Source organism: Malania oleifera, chromosome 1 (genome assembly GCF_029873635.1).
Source record: "Malania oleifera isolate guangnan ecotype guangnan chromosome 1, ASM2987363v1, whole genome shotgun sequence".
NCBI classification, from domain to species: domain Eukaryota; kingdom Viridiplantae; phylum Streptophyta; class Magnoliopsida; order Santalales; family Ximeniaceae; genus Malania; species Malania oleifera.
In genome coordinates this window covers 13,042,796-13,065,242 of record NC_080417.1, presented here as the reverse complement: position 1 = coordinate 13,065,242, position 22,447 = coordinate 13,042,796, and the positions used below count along the sequence as shown (strand labels likewise).

The following is a 22,447-nucleotide window of genomic DNA, read 5'->3' as shown; positions in this document are numbered from 1 at the left end:
GAAATGAAAATGAATGAAATGGAAATGTGAATGAAATTGATATGAAATATGAAATGTGAACGATGTAAAATGTTAAAGGTTATGTAAAGTGAAATACCAAGAAATGCTAGAGTTATGAATATGAACAGATGCGGATTGATTGAATAATGACAGACAGAATAATGTATTATGGTATTATCAAGTATTTATGCTAGTAGAACATGTCATGTTAGGGAGGGGTAAACTCTTCGCTCAAGGGCTTGCTGAGAAAGGCGAGTGCACTAGTAGTATCAGATGTAGTAGTAGACTGCATAACGCGCTAGGGTAGAGGGAAACTATTTGTATGGCCAGGTAGATTTCCCTATTTCTCGGGGGCCTTCGCTGGTAAACTTTTGTATGAACTGTGTGAGTACGAGATTAAATTATCACTTGAGGACTTATTGAGTAAGGTGAGTTTTCTGGTATGCTTCAGTTGCGACTTTTGGGTTACCTAATGTATCAAAGCAGAGGGTTGCTACTTGTATGGACGGGTAATCCCCCCTGTCCTTGGTAGTCTCGTGGGTAAATACTTTGCATGTGTATGATAGGGTTCAGAAAATGATTTCAGAATTTATGTTAATGGTTGGCAAATGATATTAAAATGTTAATCATAATCTCATGTTGACCACACGCTGTTTTAATATATATTGTTTCTTTCCCTTACTGAGATGTGTCTCACCTGATTACAAATTTATCTTTGCAAGACCACCACGTAAACGAGTGTAGAGAAGCTCGAGGTTGATAGCATTTTGGGTTCTAGATAGAGAAAAGAGTATAAACATTTTGATGATATTTGGGATGTATATAAGTTATGTTTTATGTATTAAAGCTTTTTGAAGTATAGATGGTTGTGGAATATACTGGTGTTTGCGAATACTATATATTTTTGTAGATATGTGGATATATGGAAATACAAATGATGAATGGATATTATGGATTATGGATAGAAATAGTAAACTCTGGTATTATTTATTTTTATGATTGAGGATCATAGTTATGTTTTCCGCTACGTATGTATGATTTATTTATGGATTATCAGGATTTAATCAGGTATAACGCACCGGACCAGGTTTATGGGTTTGAGGCATTACAGTATGGTATTAGAGCAATGATTTTGGGATTTTGAGAACTTAGGAAATGATTTATACTAGAGTTTAGGAATGAGTTAGGATGAAAAATAGAACATGGGTAGGTTAGGTGTTGATAAGTATAGGATTTTGTCTTATAGTTTGGAGGCAGAAATCCCTTGGCGGACTTTTGTGATTTTCTGATTTTCTGATTCAGTTGACGATTTCAGAAAACCACGGTAAATCCATCAACGGTGATGTTTCCTAGCCATGAGATTGGTCCTTATATGAAGATTTTGGATTTTTATTAGATTTAACTTAATGATTATGTTGTTTGGGGTTATGATATGGAATTCTTATCTCTTTTCTATCCTATTTTCAAGATGGATTCTGGAGATGAGAATATAGAGGCTGAAGGAAGGGAAGGTTCAAATACTTCTAGTGAAGAGGACGTTGATACCTCCATACTGCTGCGGGGTATAGTTCGCCAGGTTAGGGCAGAGATGAAGAAAGAACCTAAGGAACATAACTGTCCACCTGCAGGTCAGGGCTACAACATTAAGGAGTTTATGAGGATGAACCCTCCGACCTTTGTAGGAGGACCTTATCTCGTGGCTTTAAAGATTTGGGTACAAGAAATAGAGGAGATCATGGTTGTACTCGACTACACGGACGAGTAGAAGGTCCGTTATGTTGCATTCAAGATGTTTAGGGAGGCGAAAAGATAGCTCTTACCTAGGAGAGATTCAAGGAGCTGTTCTTTGATAGGTATTTTCCTTCATCTGTCAGAGAGGAAAAGATTGAGGAGTTTACTAATCTATCCTAGGGAGAGATGACCATTGCAGAATATGCAGCAAAATTTGTGGAGCTTTCTCGCTTCATACCATTTTTGATCCTAAAAGAGGCAAGGAAGGCCAAGAAATTTGAGAAAGGCCTGAGGTACAGAATTTACGAGCTAGTGGTGGGGTTTCAGATTCAGATAAGGTTTCGGTGCTGGAAAAGACTATCCAAAGCAGCACAGAGCCTTCAGAGTAGAAGAAGAGGTCTGCACCATTTAATTTTCAGTTTGAGATCAGTCAGGGATCAGGTAAGAAAGGAAAAGAGGTAGTGGACTCCATATGACAGAAATGTAATAAAAAGCATAGGGGCGAATGCTGGTTTGGTACTCCGAACTGTTTTAGGTGCGGTAAACCAAGACATATCAAGAGAAATTGTCGGGAACTGTTGCCTATGATATCTTTTCAGAACCAGGATCGGGGAAAATAGCAGGTACCACTTGGAAGAGGTGCTCCACCCCGACTATATACACTTTAGGCTAAGGAGGATGCCATCAGAGAAGCTGGTATGGGTTTATGATTAAGGAAATTATAAATTAATCTAGTTATGGATGATTTAGTAGTATACATGATGATCTAAATGTTTATGATGATGTGATTAATTGTAAATAATGTAGGGATTTCGCTGATATACATATTGAATTGTATGACTTAATGAATTCCAATGATGTGAAAGGATGATTAGTAGGTAAAATTTCGGGGACGAAATTTCCTAAGAGGGGAAGAATGTAATGACCCGAAAAATTTTAATGATAAAATAATTAGGAAAAATAATAGATGAAAAAGATAAATTAGGAATAAAGAAACAGAGGGGAAAAGAAATTTAAAAGGGGATAATAAGCAAGTGCTCGTCGACGAGTGATGTAACGACCCGAAGAACAATGGTATTTAAATAATAAAGAGGGAGAGAAATGGAAATAGTAATAGAAGGAGGCAATCGACTTCGTTGACGAACGCGAATATAATAACCCAAGGGATTTTCTTATGCCCTCGTCGACGAACACAGGGGATTCGTCAACGAGGGTACAAGAGGATCTTGTCGATGAGGGCAAGTTTCATCGACAAGAAGATGCCGAGAGAGGATTTTTAGAAGTCTGAAATTCGTCGACGAGGGTGCAGGTTCATCGATGAACTTTCTACAGGACTCGTCGACGAGGTGATGTGGTTCGTCAACGAATTTCGCAATATAAATAGCCCTAAACTGATTTTAATCGCAGAAATTTCGGCCGACCCTCTCTTTCTCTCTCTCCTCTACGACTCCTCCTCCATCTCTCTTTGATTTCAGTTCCTTTAGTTGTCGGATTGACAATCTGAGGCCACCACGACGCTCCTGGCGGAGTTCTCTGCAAGTTTTCCAAAGCGGATCGTCGGTGGGACAAAGTTAGAATTCATCCCAAATCCAGGGTAAGGTCTTTTATTCAGAATTTGACTTTCCAGCAGTTGTAGGAAATGTTGTAGATGTAGAAATAGTGATGTTTTGTTCTGGGATATATGGTTTTCAAGGTGTTGAGTGAAGAACCTTGTGGGTGTAGGACCCGTCTTAGTAGGGGGATTTTAGTAGAAATCAGGTAAGGGAAATATGCTATGCTAGGTAGTTCTAAAATGATTTCTAGTATGAAATGTATATTTTTACCAGGTTATTATTCACCACATGACTTTATACATTTTATTAATTATGAATATTATGTATTAAATTACTGTGTGGCTTGAGAATATAAATATAATACAGAAGTATGCTTACAATATTTTCAAGGTATGTTTTATAGAATATACAGTTAGTGGATATGTTTTATAGTAATTACAGAAATACCATAATTATACAGTTTTTAGTACCATGATTATATAGTTTTCAGTACCATGACTTACAGATTACAGTTTAGTTCCGAAATACAGTTGACACGGTTACAGTTTATTTTAGTGTCATGGTTAATACAGTTATTTCAAAATTATGGTAAATCAAATAGTTGTATATAGAAATATTTTATATAGTATTAGACCCTGTTAGACCATACAGCAGAGCACAGTACCGTAGCTACAGATATTCAGTTCAGAGTGCAACCACCAATTTAGATAATACGTGGTAGTAGGTCGATCGTGCCTAGACGTGGACAGGCTCCCCATCAGATATGGGTGGAGGAATGGCCGATCTGACTGAGGGAGTATAATGGTTTACCCTGGTCGGCCAGCTAGGGCAGATCCCACCTACGAGCCGCACAACCCTGTCATGAGGGGTTAAATCATGACATACAATTAGCCACAGGGAAGTTTTCAGTTATTATTATGTATATACAGATTTACAGAGACAGAGAATATACTTATGTACATTAGAAGTATTTTGAGTAGAAACCTAAAGTATAGATATGTTAAGCAACCCTGGAAAGGATGGTGGTTTATATTACTTGTATTGTAATTACAGATTCAGTTATACATGATTATATAGCAATAGATTTTCATAATATTGTAACTCATTTGCCACACGCTAGCAATAACATATTTCCTCTTACTGAGCGTTGGCTTATCCCATTACTTTAACATTTTTCAAGTGATCCAGGTAGGCGAGCAGATTAGGCTCGCAAATAGAGAGGCCTTAATTTTTCCCTGACAGTAGAGTGAGTATTTTGGGAGTATTTTTTTTGTATAGTCCTAGCCAGTTAAGGGTATTTTTGGAAAACATACATATATGTATATTTTGGGAAACATTTTAGCACTCTAGTATTGTATATAATTATATATGGTTGTGTTCATCTGATTTCCACTTCTCGCTGCTTAGGTTGATAATTGGATTTAATTCAGTTTGCTATCAGAGCTTTGTAAATGTTACAGTATAAAAAAAATATCCCAAGTTAAATACCAGGTCGTTACAAGTGATGTTGTGAAACTCGTCGCTGAGTATGCATGTCTCGTCGATGAGGATTAACTGAGAGGGTTTTGGCTGTTATGAAACTAGTCGATGAGCTCACAGCCTTGTCGAAAAATGTTCTTCAGGGGTCCATCGACGAGTCTTATCTTCTCGTCGACGAGTCCACGTGGCAACAACTTCTATAAATTGAATTAGGGTTCCTTCCACGCGAAGGAATATATTTTCCTTCGATTTTCTCTCTCTAAAGACGATTCACCTCCCTTCTCTCTAAGAATCCGGCTCGGATTCAGCCCGAATCACTAAACAGAAGTCACTACGATATTTTAGGGAAGACTCTCTACACATCTAACGGTGCCTCCTTGCTCCTTGGAGCTCCGTGCAATCTCAATCATAACCTGTTGAGCTACACTACACAAAAGAGCATCCGAATTCCCATGGCCCATGCTAGAAGGCCTTACACCATCATCGCCACTAGCATGAGCACTACTACCTCCAAGGTCCATCCTACAATAATATCAAATTATTCTGAGAATCCAAATTGAAACCTAAGGTGTAGTCCCAAGAGGGGGGATGAATTGGGTTATTTAAAATTCCTTAAAGTCTTTTTATGAGTTCTTACCTTTTTACAATCTTTTAAAGACTTCTTATATTCTTGTTGTTTATGCAATCCACACAACCACTTACTTCCTCTATTCAATCCGCAACCGCAACATACACAACCAATTGATTAACTATTCAAGCCAAATAAACACCATACACGTAATTGATAATAGCTTTGCAACATTTAGCTACCCTGCATATGAATGTGCAAGTCCTGTAGTTGGCTTTTGAAGTGAAGATTAAAATAACATCCAAATACTTTTTCAAGATCAAAATTTAAATAAACCTTTAGCTAATAGGTTTTGGGTTGTTAACCAATTAACGTACTCCCTTACCGTTTCCGAAAAAAATTGATTAACCAACGTGCTCCCTTTCAGTTTCCGCAAGCCCAAGAAAAAATTAGGCTTTGGTTTATTTAATTTCCAATATGCATTGTTTTTATGATTGAAAGAATTACAACATCCATGCAGTTTATATTTTTGTTGGAATTTAAAAAGAGTAAGGAAAAGAGAGTGACACCGTTGTTTTTACGAGGTTCGGCTTACCCCAACCTACGTCCTCACCTTAGGTCAACCACCTAAAGATTTCACTAAACCTTGTTCCTTCTGTGTGAAACAAAAACCTTTACAATAACCAACCTCTTTTTCAGGAAGAGAAACCTCTCCAAGCAACAACCTATGCTTGGTCCAACAATCCAACAATAACTTGAACCTTCAAAGAACTAGTAGAAAGGAATGGATATCTGTGTACAAAAACACTCTTAAACATAGAGCAAGTTCTACAAGTTAAATCTCAAATCGTACTTCAAAACCAAAACTAGATAGAAAATGTGAAGCTCAAGGTTTAGAAGTCACCAAAGGTTCTTTCTTATTGATGTAATGATTTTAGATGCAACTCAAAACCAAACCCTTTTTTAATCCAGCAATTTCGTAGAGTTTTCCCCCAACAAGAGTGTGAGCAAGTATGATCTTTTTTTAGGAGAACTTTAGCATAGAAATTGTGTATTGCTTGAATATTTTTTTATTGAGTAAGGGAGGTATTTATAGACTTTTTTAAAGAAAAGTTATCTCATTTAACATGGAATATTTAGGTAACTTTTCAAAAAATATTAAATCATAGAATCAATTTTGAAAATCTTCCCGTAATTTTGAAATTCAAAAATTCTCCGCAGAGTCAATCGGCTGACCCACTCGACTGGGTCACTTTTTGTACTAGTCAATCGGCTTGACAGGTGGCTGACATCATTCTGTCTCTCAAAAAATAATTTTGATAAATTGTCAGTAGGCTGACTGAACCACATTCAAAATAGTCAGTCGATTGGGTACTGTCAGTCGGCAGGGCATTTCCAGTTCATCAAGTCAGTTGGCTGGACAGTTAACTTTGCTGAAAGTTTCTTGTCAGTCGGCTGGCTGAACCACGTTCAAATATGGGCAATCGGATGGGTACTGTCAGTCAGCCAGGTAGTTTTAGTTCATCAAGTCAATCGGCTGAGCAGTCCTTTTTTTTCAAATATTTTTTTATTTTTGATTTATTTAAAATCTAGTTTACCTGAAAAAAAATTAATTATAACTTTTCAAAAAAAATTTCAAGAGTTTTTTGAGTGCTGGTCTCTAAGTCTTTGTATATTTAAAGAGCTTCACATATCTAAATAGTAATGACTTGAAGTTCTTACAAATATCTTTCTAAGCATGATCTCCTTAATCACTAAGTCTTGCAGCCTCTTGAGGTTTAGTCTTTACTTCCAAATCCACTTGGCCTTTAAGCTATTTATTTGTCATTCATTGTTTCAATATACTAAGAAACTTTCACTTAATTGACTTTGATTTTTAGCTTGCTTCCCTGATTAACCATGAGTATCCTTTGGCTTGGTCCTGAAATAAAACCACTTAACAACACATGTTAAAACATGCTTCATTTTGTTATCATCAAAATAGGATTGTAAAGCCTAGTTAGGCCAACACAAACTTCATAATGCTATTCTTACATTAAGCAAACTAAAATATCCTTATACCACCTATTACTAATTTAAGGTTTAGTCCTACCATATGGAAATAGAAACCGATGATAGTTCACTATGGATTTCCTAAAATTGTCACCCCAAGAAAATCACAGAAATCACCCTGAAGTTCATGCTTCCAAACTACAGAACAAAACTCTAAATTCTCATCTTAATTTCCCAACATTAACTCACGGAAATTTTGTTCTGTCCCAATTTCTATTCTTCTTAAAATTTCATTCCCATATTTTGGTCTTATTTTCCGTTGTACACTAGAGTCTACAAGTTTTGGCAACATAGGCTCTGATACCAAATTGTGATGACCCAAAAATTCATACCAATTATATATATGCTGTAAAACTATATTACTCTGATACCTCTGATAAAATCTACTATAACATCTCAGTCCCAAAGTGGGCACCGAGGAGTACCTATTCATAAGATAACACACCTATGCAGCAGCAAACATAAAATTATATAACCATAATTACAATACCATAATTCAATATTTTCCCAAAACATATTTATACACATCTTTCCAATATTCTTCACTAGATCATCTAAAATATACACACAAATACATCTCGTAGCATTCACTTACCCTACAGACAGGGCAGTACCAGATCCCTGGATTACCTGAAATGTGTTAAATTTACTGAAATGAGACAACTCTGAGTAAGATAAAATATGTTATTACCAGTGTGTGGCAACGAAGTTTGCATGAACAATATACTTTAATCAATTGAAACTAAGATAATAGGTAAAATAAATTACAATATAACTCACACCTACGTGGCTTAAAATACAATTGTTTCCGGACTTTCTATTTAATCATACTTTTAGTATTTGTAGGTATATCTTCTATTTTCTGTAAATTTATACACACACACATGACTGTGAAAACTTCCCTGAATAGATAATTGTAAGTTATGACTTAACCCCTCATGACAGGGTTGTGCGACCTGTGGACGAGACTTAACCTATTAGGATAAGTCAACTAAAACCTCCGTCGTCAAATCGGCCGCCTCACCCCGGACTACCAGGGAGCCTGCAATCTCTCCCAAGGCACGATCGACTACTTATAAAATTCACACACTATCTGAGATATGTGGTTGCACTCTGAACTTAAATAGTTACGGTACCGTGCTCCGAGATTTGATTTGATCCATTAGGGTCTAATACTATATAATACTATTATATATATATATATATATATATATATATATTACTGTTTTACCATGATTTTGTTTCAACTGAATTAACCATAACATTGTAATAACTATTCTGAATAAACTGTAATATATGAATAAACTATAGTATCTGAGTGTTATGGTTCTATAATCTGTATATCATGGTATTCTGTAAATGTGATAAAACATCTTTTGGTGTGTATATTGTAAATCATGATTCTGTAAATTCTGTATAACATCTTTCTATAGATATACTATAAATCATGATACTTTGAAAGCTAGGTAAATTCTATATCAAACTAATATTTACTCATGCCACACAATTAAATAAATAAAACTCATATACTGTAACCTGTATTTTCTGATAATAAAGATAATTTATAATTTGTAGAATTTCCTTGAAAACACATAATTTCATACCTTAGAACATTCAGAATTCATATCCCAAAATACACATATTTTCCTAGTAAAAATTCTAAAAATTACTAACATAGCATATTTCCCTTACCTCATTGACTGGTAGGCCTGACTCCAACTTTATTCTTACGCCTGTAGCGTACCAAACTCCAAAACACTGAAAATAATGTACATTTCTTAATTCAATGAACCCAAACTCAAAATAATAACTATACTCACCTTTTCCCCAAGCTTATATATCTCTTTTATCCATAGAATTTTAAACTACTAATTATTTATCAATGTTACCTGAGTTCCTGAGAAAACACCCACTGGGGTCCTCAACCCATGTCTGTGGTGTTTGGAAACTCAAACACTGAAATCACAATACTCTAGTCTAATCAATTCAAACTTTAGTATATTTTCATCTAACACAAGGTCTGGGTTCAGAAAAACTTACTAACCATATATATATATCATAAAATAACCTACTTATCCTAATTTTGGTATAGTGTCTGAACTTCTCAAACGAAAATTATGCTTTGGCTAAGTTTTAGAGAATCACCCCAGGATCATCGTGGTAACTTCTAATCGTCAAAACATGGTGAATTGGAGTCGAAATCGTAGAGAGAGTGTAGAGAAACCGTAGGTGAAAAGAGAAAAAGAAAGAAGAAATGTTTTCCTCGCTAAAAATGTGATTTTTGCATATATATATATAAGCTGTCCACGTGGCCTCGTCGACGAGACACATGGACTCGTCGATGAATCGAAGAAGGGAGTTCATCGACGAACCCATAAACCTTGTTGCCGAACCTGAATGTTCTGAAACCCTGCTCTTTGTATCTCTTTGTTGACGAGACATGGGTCCTCGTTGACGGGTCAAAGAAGGCAGTTTGTCGACGAGCTTAGGGCACTCGTCAACGAAGCCCTATAGAATCCTTTAAAATTTCTTTTTCCTTCTTTTCTCCTTTCTTTTCTTTTATTTACTCTTTTCCTTCATTAATTTCATAAATTAAAATTTTCAAGTCTCTACAACATCTCTTGGCCTAAGCGAGTACACACGCGCCTGGGCGGTGCCCCTATGGTGACCACCTCGGGGTTCCTGATTATATCTTTAGAACTGATGAGGTGTGGGCGCATCACTGAATAGTGCATGACAGTCTTATGCTATGTGGCCAAGTTTACCACATCGGTAACAGCAAGCGAATCTACCCTGGCACTCGCCCTAATGCTTCTGATGGCACCTGAGGCAAGGAGGGCGTGATTGAGTTCCCTGAGGAGCTCGGGGCCCCACCTCCTGTCCTTAACCCGCTTAGTCACCAAGCCTCCTTCATGTATTCCGACTTGTGTCGGTCTGAAACCCATGAGGCAGGGGTCTCTTTCTCCAGTTTGCTACCCCTTCACACTCCTGTATACTGGCCTCCACTGCTATGGCCTTCTCCACTGCTATGGCCTTGTCCACTAGATCAGAGAAACTCTGGGCCTGCAATGTCTCCACCTGCGTGTGTATTCCCTATCTCATACCTCTCTCAAACCTCCAAGCTTTCTTCGGCTCATACGGGACCATGTACGTGGCGAAATGAGATAGCTCCACAAACTTAGCCACGTATTGTTATACGGTCAAGTGCCTTTGTGTTAGATTCAGGAACTCCTCTGCCTTAGCTTCCCTGGTGGAAGCGGGGAAATACCTGTCGAAGAAGATCTCCCTAAATAAGCTCCAGGTAGTAACTGAGGTCCTAGCCTCTGATCCTCCAACAGCTTCACTACTCTCTGCCACCGCTTAGCCTCCCCAACCAACTTGAAAGTAGCGTACTGCACCCTCTGCTCATCGGTGCAATGTAGAATAACCAGAAGTTACTCTATCTTTTGAACCCAATCCTCAGCCGCGATTAGATCCTCTCCTCGTGCAAATTTTGGTGGACTCATACGCTTGAATTGCTTGATAGTGTAGCCCCGATCTACCTGTGGGTGATTTTGTCCTCTGGGGTCCCACAGAATTTCCTTCCTAACTTGTCAAGCTAAACCTCGCAGCACCTGAGGTATCTACATCTTCCTTGCTGGAAGTATCCACATTATTATTACCTCCGGAGTTTATGCCTTATCCCTAGGATCCATCTTGAAAACAAAGCAAAGAATAGTTTCTTAGAATTCTAGTGGCGAAACATTACATGTACAACTAAGTAACTATAACTATAAAGTTCCCTTACATCTCGTACTAGAATACTTAGACCTTCCTTGATAGACTTTTCCCGCACAAATAAATCATCTGATCTCTAACTCTCCAATCCGAGGGTCCACCTTACCGCTCATAAACAAAATCGTCGATGGGTTGCCATTATTTTTCTAAGACCGCTACCTCAGGAAAACCACAAAAGACTGTTAAGGGAATTCTACCACCAGGCTACAGGACAAACCCCAACATCTCAGGTACTCTGATCCACTATCCACCCTATACCTGACCCACTTTACTGTACCCAGGTCACCACTTCCTACTCTTATCACCACTCATTCCTATACTCTGGTAGTATTATTCCTCTAGAATTTATAGAACCTAACAACCTAGACTCTGATACCACAATTGAAGTGCCCATGAATCTAATCCACAAATAATCATAATAATGACATCATCAATGCTATTTATGATACCACACACACCATATCCTCGGACTCAGTGGGGTCCAAAATAATACCATCCCATAATTAATTTAAAAAAAAAAAGCGGAAACAAAATATACTTTTATAACCATGCATACTAGAGTACTACCTCTCAACCTTAATATCAACATCTCCCCAAAAATATATTACGACCCCGAATAACCAAAACAACTAGATATGAACAAAATATTGTCCCAACACTACTCACTCTCAGCTAGTTCGTCTAGGTCCCGCTCTGAAACTCCTAGACTCGATTTCCTGAAGATCCTGAAAAATTTGTATATCTAATGAGGTGAGACACTTTTCAGTAAGACGGAATAGATTATTGTCAGTGTGTTGCTAATATGAGTTCTCATGAATTTAAACACATTCTTTAATTTAATTTATTTGACAGATATGACATTTGTACAACATAACTCACACCAATACAATTGAAAATACACATTTCTTTCAGAATATAAAACAGTTCATTTAAATAACCTCATTTACATAAATTCACATATATGCATAGATGAAACCCCCTTTTAGACATACAATATCATCATGCAAAAACCCCCATGATCGGGTTGTGCGGTCCGAAGACTAGACCTAACCCTCGGTGGCCTACCACCAGGCTAAGTCAAACCTCATGTCTGCAAGTCCGATTTGCCTACCCAGTCTGGTCTAAACTCCAGGGGGTACACAACCTTTCCGTGGCCAAATTGAATTTTCATTACCAACACTTCTATCCATAACGGTGTGGTTGCACTATCTCAAATACTAACTACGGTACCGTGCTCTCATCACAACTAGTCCTCAGGGTTCTTAAACCATATAATGCAATTTAAGTAATAAAACTGTAATAAAATTCTCATTTTTGTATTTCAGTATAACTTTCAAACCAAACCCGGCACTCAGCCATCATGTCAAACCCGGCTCTCAGCCGTCACATCAAACCCAGCTCTCAACCGTCATATCTCATTTCACAAAATCCACCACATTTCCAATATTTCCATCAAATAGTCCAAATCACATTTTCACGATAATACCACAAAAATACTCAGATTCAATTATGCAATAAAATATAATTAAATCTCATGTCACACAATTTATTTAATAATTATAATTTCACCGATTGCCGACAGAATTTTCAAAATATATAATTGACAAATTTAATTATAATGCAAGTATGATCAATTCCTCATTTTTAAATTTAATCCCTAATATATTTTTAAAAAATCGAATATGATCAAATCCCTGCAATTTAATTTAACTCCAAATTATTCCCCAAAAAATATAATTTGATCAAATCCATGGAATTTGACTTAATTAGACTATATTCCCCAAAATCTCGATTTGATCAAAACCCTGCAGTTTAATTTAATTAAAATTTATTCCCCAAAACATACATATAATAATTCAAAATTACCATTTCCATAAGCCTAAATACTCAGAAAATCATGTATATTATTCTTCAAATCAATTACTACAATTTAATCGGGAATATTTTTAAAATAAATTGACATAATCTATTTCATTTACCTTATCCCAAGAGTGGTGCCTACGACGCCCAAATGACGAATCTACTCTAGTTAAAATGTTGGTGGTTGAATTTAGAACCCAGGAGTATTTTTCGTTCTTCAATCAGCGCAAGATCTATCGAAGAAATTTAGGAGAGAGAAAGAGGTTAAGGAGAGAGAGAGTATGAGGAGAGAGACGACTGGAATGAGAGAGAGAGTTGGCGAGAAGCTCTTTGGATTCTTTAAAATTGAATCCTGAAGGATGCTTCAGGTTACTTACTTATATATATATATATATATATATATATATATATATATATAATTTGATTATATTATTTAATTAATAATTAATTAATTTTAATTAATTAATTATTATTATTATTTGGAATCACTATAGAAATTTTCCCCTGGATGGATTTAATTAGTCGATATCATGTATTACCCCTACATGATTGGGTTGTGCAGCCCGTAGGCAGGACTTAGTAATGGCTGGCCTACCACTTTAAACCAAAGCTAATTCGTCTGTAAGCACAATTGGGCACCCCAACTTGTTTTGGACTGCCAAGAAGGGATATACTACTCTTCAATAGCCCAATCGTCTACCATACACCAACACTCGATCTGAGACGTGTAGTGGCACTAATATGAAATAATAGCTACGGTATCGTGCTCTAAATCTAAACTAATCCATCAGGATTCTGTTATTATATAATACATAATATAACTATAACATATCTCATTTTCATATTTCTGTATAGAAACTATTATATCATAATTTCTAAATAAACTATCATATCATAGTTGATCACGACATAAAGTCGACTGAACTATCACGACACTAGGTCGGCTGAACTATCATGGCACTAAGCCGACTGAATTGTCACAACACTAGACCGACTAAACTGCCACAACATTGGGCCGACTAAACTGTCACGACACTAGGCTGGCTGAATTATCATGACACTAGGCCGACTGAACTATCACATTATACTGAACAATATCATACTTTCTGTAATGTTTATAACATTTTCTAAAAAATCAATATCAAACTGTACTTGTTCTATCTAATTATAAAATAATTTGGCTTGCTTATATATACAGTGAAATATTCATACTCATGCCACACAAGTGAGTATTACTCTATAATATACTATCTATCTAGGAGAAACATATTTTGCTGAAAAATATTATTAAATCAACTTCTAGGGTTTACTCATCTCAAACACTTGATTTCCCAAAAATACACATTAATTTATAAACACCATTTCCATATACCTGATTTTCCAGAAAGTCATACATATGATTTCTGAAAATTAAATACTGCATTTTAACTGGTAAATTTTCTAAAAAGATCTGACATAATCTATCCCTTTACCTTATTACTAAGAATGTGCGTACAAGGATCCTAAATCTACGCTTGCGGCGCTTGGCACACAAAATCTTGTAATCATATATTTTAGTTTAATCAGTTAAATTCTGAAATAATTACTATCCTAACATCCCTAGGCTCTCACGCTTTCGTTAACCAGTTAAATTCTGAAACAACAGACATAATTCATTTTTCTTATCTTAACTTTGGAGTGGTGTTTAGGATCCTCAAACCACAAATATGCTCCGATTAAAATGACGAGAATCGAAGTTAGGACCGTGTAGTGGGGTTCGTTTTTTGATTTGACTTACGGATGGAGAAAAGTTTGAGAGAGAGAGTGAGTGTTTGAGGAGAGAGAGTGAGACACTTGGTGCAGCGGGGGGGTGCCTCTGTGGAATTGGATTTCAATTTCAATCCGGATTGTTTATATATATATATATATATAATATTATAATATTATTATATTATATTATTTAATTAATAAGTATTATTAATTAATTAATTAATTAATTTTAGAATCACTACAATTATTAATTAAACTTATAAGGTGGGAGTGGATGAATGAGGGAGAGATGAAAGAGACGGGAGAGGGAGACATGATGGATGGGAGCAGGTGAGATGGAGAGGGACAGCCACATGAGACAACCATCCATTTACAGCAGATTTCACTTATTTCTGATTAAACGTTTATGACTTCCTATTCCATATCCAAAAGATCGGGTGAACCTGAATAAAGAGACTGGTCCGTGACACCAAGTTTTTTCCTATCACCATTCAATCATCCCCAGCAGTTCCTACTAATCATCCCATAGTATATATACATGCGCACACATACTTTTACACTTAAAGGTCATAGTAATTCGCTCAAGGAATTTTGAATCTTGTATTTTCAATAAAATTTGGGGAGATAAATCACTTGACGATTGCTGTTAATTTATTAAGTTTCTCCACTGTTGTCGAGTGCTTAGAGAGATTGAATGGATCCCATGCACTCTTATCGGTAAGGTATCTCTTCTAATTTTGTGAGTGGTCAAGACACTATGTGAAATGAGTGAAAAAAATAAGAAATATTTAGTAAGAAACTCACATAGGATCTAAAACATACCAATTATAAGAAATTATATTAACGGTGGATCCACATATGAGACCCTATTACCTACATCAAATTATTACCTATTACTTATATGAGTTCATATAGATAGATTTCAAATCATATAAGGAGAAACCTTATTCGCAAATCTTTTTTTTTTGGAAGATGTAAGTATTTTTCTTATATTATTCCTCATTTTTTTTAAAAATAAAAATTGCATTCAATAAATGATGGTGCCGAGAAGTGCAGCAGTGCTCAAAACCACCGGTCCCAATTTTGTGATTTCAGAAGATAAAAAAAAAAAGAGGCGAAACCGCCCAACCAACCCTCTTAACGAACATTTGATTCCCTCCAAACCAACACTCCCCTAAGCTTCCCGTCGCCTTTCAGCTCTCTTCCCGCCAAAACCTTCTTGCCCTTAACCTCTCAATTTCAACACCTTCACCTTCACCTTCCCCTTCACCTTCACCTTTCACCTTCACAAATCAGTCTCTGCAAACACAGAGCTCCCCAAACTTCCATCAATGGCAACCTTGCTTCTCTTCTCTCTCATCCTTCTATCTATCATCTCTTTCTCCTCCCCTCTCTCTTCCCAAACACTCCTCAGCGCCGCCGCCGTACTCTCCGTCTCCGGCTTCGACTCCATGGCCCTGACCCTCCAGCTCGTCTCAGACACCCTAATTCCCTCGTCCAATCAAAACGTCACCATCTTCTCACCGCCCGATGCCGCTTTCGCACAATCGGGTCAGCCTTCCCTCTCTCTCCTCCAATTTCACTTCTCGCCTCGCAGTCTCTCGCAACATCGCCTCCAATCGCTCCCCTACGGTGCCAAGATTCCGACAATGTCCGGGCACTCTCTGCGCGTCACAACCTCTGAATCCGATCGGCAAATTTCGTTGAACAACGTCACGGTTAACGGGTCGCCGGTTTACGACGACGGTTCTCTGATCATCTTTGGGATCGAAAAGTTCTTCGATCCGAAATTTCGTATTCCCGCGCCGATTCGAAAGGCCAGCACCATTCTTCAGTGCAGAAAAGATCCGAACGACTCTGGGTCCTTCTCCTTTGGTGAAGCTTCCGGACTTCTGAGATCCACAGGGTACTCTGTGATGGCTTCGTTTCTTGATTTGCAATTGAAAGCATTAAAGGATCAGGCCAATTTGACCGTCTTCGCTCCGATTGACGAAGGGATGATCGACAATGCTAGTAATTTTAGCGAGTACTCGTCGCTGTTCTTCCGACACGTTCTTCCTTGCAAGTTTATGTGGAGTGAATTAGGAAATTTTGATGATGGGACGACGCTGCGGACATCCTTGGAGGGCTTCAGGATTGATGTGACAAAATCTGGCGACGTAGTGTTGCTGAATGAAATTCCGGTCACATTCCCGGACATGTACTCCAGTGACTGGCTCGTTGTTCATGGCCTTCGGGAAATTCTTACGATGCCGGAGAGACCAGAAGCACCGGCGGAATCTTCATCTGATCAAAATGGAGGAAGCAACAAGGAGAAGTTACCCGATCGAGAATTTTAAGGTCACACTGATCTTCACAGCCTCCTTCTTCCCATATTTGTTTCGCAGAAGCTTGTCCTGGATATTGTGATTAGTAGTGAGTACAGAAAATTTTCCAATTCCCTCCATTGCTAAAGCCTTTAATGTCAGTTGGATCAGTACCCACTATTGAGTGTCCAAACATATTCAACATACAAAATTATCCATTATATATTATTACACACTTTAATTTTTCAACACCTTTACAAAGATATAGATTGGTTAGTGAAATAATATATAACAAACAACAACAATAAACCAAATCTTAAATCGTATTAAGTGGCTTCCATTACATAAATCTTTTTTTGTCAATTTATGCAATCTTAGATGGTTTTCTTTGACAAATTCAGGACTATTAAATATTTATTCATTATTTTATTTCAAGTTATTTTAAATTTATCCCTTTTCCTTTTATCATTCCTTACATTATTTAAGTTACTATTTTTCATCGATGCACTATGTTACATGCATTATAAGCATCCAAATTATCTGAGTCATCACTCCCTTATTTCATCTTCTACTAGAGTTATGACTAACTTACTGTGAATATATTTATTTATTACTCTATTTTTTAATAATACACAACTCATCTATCTTAACATTTTTATTTTTTACTTTTATTTTTTGGATATGTTGTTTTTTAATGGTCTAACATTTTGATTCATGTAACATAATCGGACTTAATTTTAAGGGTATTCTACAATCACAAAACACACTTGAAACACTTATCCATTTTATCCAACCTACTTTAACTCTACGTATTACATCTTTTACAATTTCTCCTTCAACTTGCATAGCAAATCTAAGGTTAAATAATGCTATTGATTTTTTCATTATCAAGTATAAATTTGTTTTTAATATTCCTCTTATTATAACTAAAATTACATTAATTTCATATATTCTATCTTATTCCTACTTATCTTAAAGTCTCTAAACTCTAAAGCTTATCTTCATAATTCTAACTTATATTCTCTTCCACTCCTAGGTTCATCAATTAAGACAATATCATTTACAATATAAAAGATATTAGTATTTCATAACTAACTCATAACTATAACTATCATAAATATTTTGTAACTAACTCACAACTAGTTCTAGTATTGCAATTTTTCCTTTAATGTTTTTTTTTTTTTAACATCTTAAGAATTCAAATTTCAATAAAAAAAATTGTTATTAGTTGAGTATATTTTGTCTAGAAATTTACATTGATACAATTTTTGGAAAATAAATATATGTAGAAATAAAATTTTAATTAACTACAAATAGAATAGAAATAATTAAATAATGTATAAAAATGAACAAAAACATATTGCATGTAACTTTTTTTTTATTTTTTATGACTAATATCTAGTAGGGGTGGGTATCAAGTCCAAATAGAATTGGTAACATCCACCTTGGCGAGAAAGTTTTGTGCAGTTCTTTGGCATAGTTAGGTAGATTTTAGTTTCAAGTTTTGAGAACTAGGTTTGTGCTAAGTTAACTAGAGATTAATTCACTTGGAATTGACTCGATAACTCCCACCAAGGCTAGTTCTAGAATTGACCTTGTAATATGTATAAAGGGTTCTAATATAGATATTAGACTAGATCTAATATATGCATATTTCGACAAGATCTAATACATCGTATAACTTGAATTGACCTAAAATTGATAAGTTCGATTTCTCAAGTTCCATAATTTACACGGTAGGTTCTAAATTCTCAAATTTTTTGAATAAATCTTTACAGAATAATTAGTTATAGACTAAAACTATAAAAAGTACCTATTGACGAATGTATATATTCATTGAATAATAAAACTAATTCAGTATGAAAAAAAATATGCCAAAATTCATCCATAACTACTAATAACTAAGTCTGACATTCATAATTAACTAATAAATAATTACAACTCTTTCTTCGTATGATTTTTTTAGTATCCTAAAATATCCTTATATATGTTATAAATTTCAATAAAAGAATTTACTGTTGCTAATCCTATTCAATGTCAAAGCTTACAATAATTTATAATGGAATAGGAGTAGTGATAAAAACACATAAAACTTTTAATTTAATTATAAAATACAAGTAAAATAAATAATACTAAAAAGTAAATTAAACTTATTATCCCCTTTGGGTTTGCTTTTAATTTCCTAAAAATAACTATATAAAAATGTTGATTGAATAGTAAAGATAATGTAATAAAAAAAAAAAGATGAGTTAACTCATAACAAATAACTAATCCACAAATGAAATTCTTTCTTTTTTGTCTATTTTTGAAATTTTATAATATTCTAATAAATTTTAAATTTTAGTCAAAAAAATTTACTGAATCATATTTTGTTCAACACTTTATAATAATTTATTTTGTGACAATAATGAGGCAATATTAACTAGAGACAAAAAATGAATTTAATGAACTTATAAAAATATAAAATATAAAATAATTATTTATATGAAAATAAGAATAGATTACACATGATTCATGTTTATGTAATCCCTAATATGTATAAGGGAGATTTCCCAAATTTGATGTATACTTTATTTTTATTTTTATTTTCAAATTATACTTGTAAAAGTACTAGTTGAACAAGAAAATTAATGACAGTGGTGGGAAAATATCACATATAATACCAATCTAGATGTATTTATATAATATCAACTAACTTATAATTAACTCATAAACACCTATAAATTGAGTGATGCGAATTAAACACAACATTAATGTATTATAGGATATGGTTTGGATGGGTATAAGGGAGTCACAAATGATTATTAATTATTGCTTTACATAATTACTATATATATATACACATATGTGTGGGTGCACCTACATGCATGTAAATCCCATTTTTTAAAAAAGAATAATATATAAACAAAGTTCAATTATAAATTTTAAATTTTAGGCTACAAGATTTTTGATAATATGTACTCTATATCTCATACCCACGCCTAATAATTTTTTAGTTGATATACATTCATATATGTCGTACGCAATGAAACATGCAGAAATGATCGTACGATGCAGCAATTACAATGAACAATACGAAAACACGCATGCAGATAATGAAAGCAATAAAAGACAAAAGGTTTTAATGTGATTCAGCAAAATGCCTACGTACATGGGAGCAAGCGGTAACTGAATTTCACTATCTATCAAAACTAGGGTTACAATATTGTATTTATGCTAACCTTACACATATAGAGGGATTAGAAAATTTTCCAAATACCCCTGTATCAATCCTCGAAGGATTTACCTCTGTATCCCCAACCTATTAATCTTCTCAGTTCAAATTTCAAAAACAGCGCTGAACAAAAGTGTCGACGATTTTCCTTCACTAGAGAAAACCGTCGATGTACCTACATCAAATTATCGATAGTTTTCTTCTTAATTTGACTTTTGCCTGAAACCGTCGATATAACTGTCGATGTACCTAGTAAAACAGTCAACGGTTATTCTTTAGAATAGATCCCTTGTTTTCTTTAGTCTGCTTACTCTGTACTTGTGTTTCACTCGATATGAGCCACATATTACAACAATCTCCAACTTATTGAATATTCACCCTTTAGGAGAAAAGAAAACATTGCCCGGAGCTCCACCTAGGACAATAGGTTGGGATGTCTCCCATCTAGCAGCTGGAGACATTACTCAAGTCCAAGCAGTGCTTTAACTTATCTGTGGTAACAAGCTTTGTCAATGTGTCTGCTGCATTTTCAGAAGTGTGAACTTTCTCAAGCAATAGTTCACCAGAAGAAACCAATTCCCTGATCCTGTGAAACCTCACATCTATGTGCATGGTCCTCACATGATACACTTGGTTCTTCGCCAAATAAATGACACTCTGACTATCACAATACAACTGAACTCCACCTTACTGAATACCCAGCTCCTAGACTAATGTTGTAAGCCACAAAGCTTTCTTAGCAACCTCAACCACTGTCATATACTCTGATTCAGTAGTAGATAGTGCAACAAGTGATTGAACTATGAACTTCCAACAAATAGGTCCCCCCACAAGGGTGAATACATACCTTATGGTAGACCTCCCGTCATCCAAGTCTCCTGCATAGTCTGCATCCACATATCCCACTACTGAAGGATCACCTTGTTGTCTGCCAAACATGATGTCATAGTCTTTAGTACCCATCAAGTATTTGAAAATTCACTTGATTGTATCCTAATGTTGTTGTCTCGGATTTGAAAGAAACTTGCTCACCACACTGACAGTTTGTGCCAAATCTGGTCTTGTACAAACCATAACATACATCAAGCACCACACTGCACTAGAATAAGGAACCTTTGACATGTCTTGAACTTCATCATCTGTCTTCGGGTACTAGGTGGTAGACAATCTAAAATGATTCGATAATGGTATACTCACTGGCTTTGCATTATGTTGAACCTCTCCAACACCCTCTCAACATAGCTACACTGAGATAACCACAATCTCTTGGAAGCTTTGTCCCTATGAATATCCATCCCAAGAATCTTCTTGGTCACATCCAAATCCTTTATGTCAAATTCTTTGCTTAACAAGGTTTTCAAATTGTTGACCTCACTCATACTCTTCACAGCAATCAACATGTCATCCACATAAAGCAATGGAAAAATGAATGAACCACCATCAAGAATCTTCACATAGTCACAACAATCATACTTACATCTCTTGTAGCCAATCTGGATCATGTAGGAGTCAAATCACTTGTACCACTACTTCGAGACTTTCTCAGCCCATAAAAGCGATTTCCTCAATTTACTGACCAAGTGTTCTTGTCCAAGTTGATTGAACCCTTCTATTTGTACCATGAAAATCAGCTTCTTCAAATCACTATAGAGAAACGTTGTCTTTACATCCATCTGCTCCAAATGCATATTTAAATGCGCCACCAATCCCAACACTGCCCTAATGGAAGTTTGTCTGACCACATGGGAGAAGATCTCATCATAGTCAACCCCTTTCCTTTGTGAGTAACCCTTTGCTACCAGACGAGCCTTGAATTTTTTTCCTTCTTTTTTTGATACTACTTCTTTCTTCTTATACACCCATTTGCATCAAATCTCTTTTTTCCCCTCTAGAAGCTATACCAACTCCCATGTCTAGTTCTTATGCAAAGATTCCATCTCCTTACTATAGCACTCATCCATATACTTTTCTCTTGACTGTGCACCACCTCTTGAAAAGTAGTATAATCCCCGCTACTAGTAATGAGTGCATACGAAACCAAATAATCAAAACCATACCTGGGGGGGGGGGGGAGTGGCCTGATAGTCTATCTGGGCTTGTCTATAGCTATACTTTGATGGTGCTGGTCTTCTGAGTTAGAATTCCTTGCATTCTGAAC

General features: G+C 35.7%; 1 protein-coding gene across 1 annotated transcript; it reads left to right on the top strand.

Moving 5' to 3' along the window:
* The first annotated feature begins 16,100 nt into the window (after positions 1-16,100).
* LOC131149803 (putative fasciclin-like arabinogalactan protein 20) lies at positions 16,101-17,108 on the top strand. The gene has a single exon (XM_058100597.1). It carries the CDS (start codon positions 16,101-16,103, stop codon positions 17,106-17,108), a length of 1,008 nt encoding a protein of 335 aa, XP_057956580.1.
* The last annotated feature ends 5,339 nt before the right edge of the window (positions 17,109-22,447 follow it).

What these genes read in the sequence shown, in the direction of transcription:
- LOC131149803 (XM_058100597.1), top strand. Translation starts at nt 16,101, where the DNA reads ATGGCAACCTTGCTTCTCTTCTCTCTCATCCTTCTATCTATCATCTCT.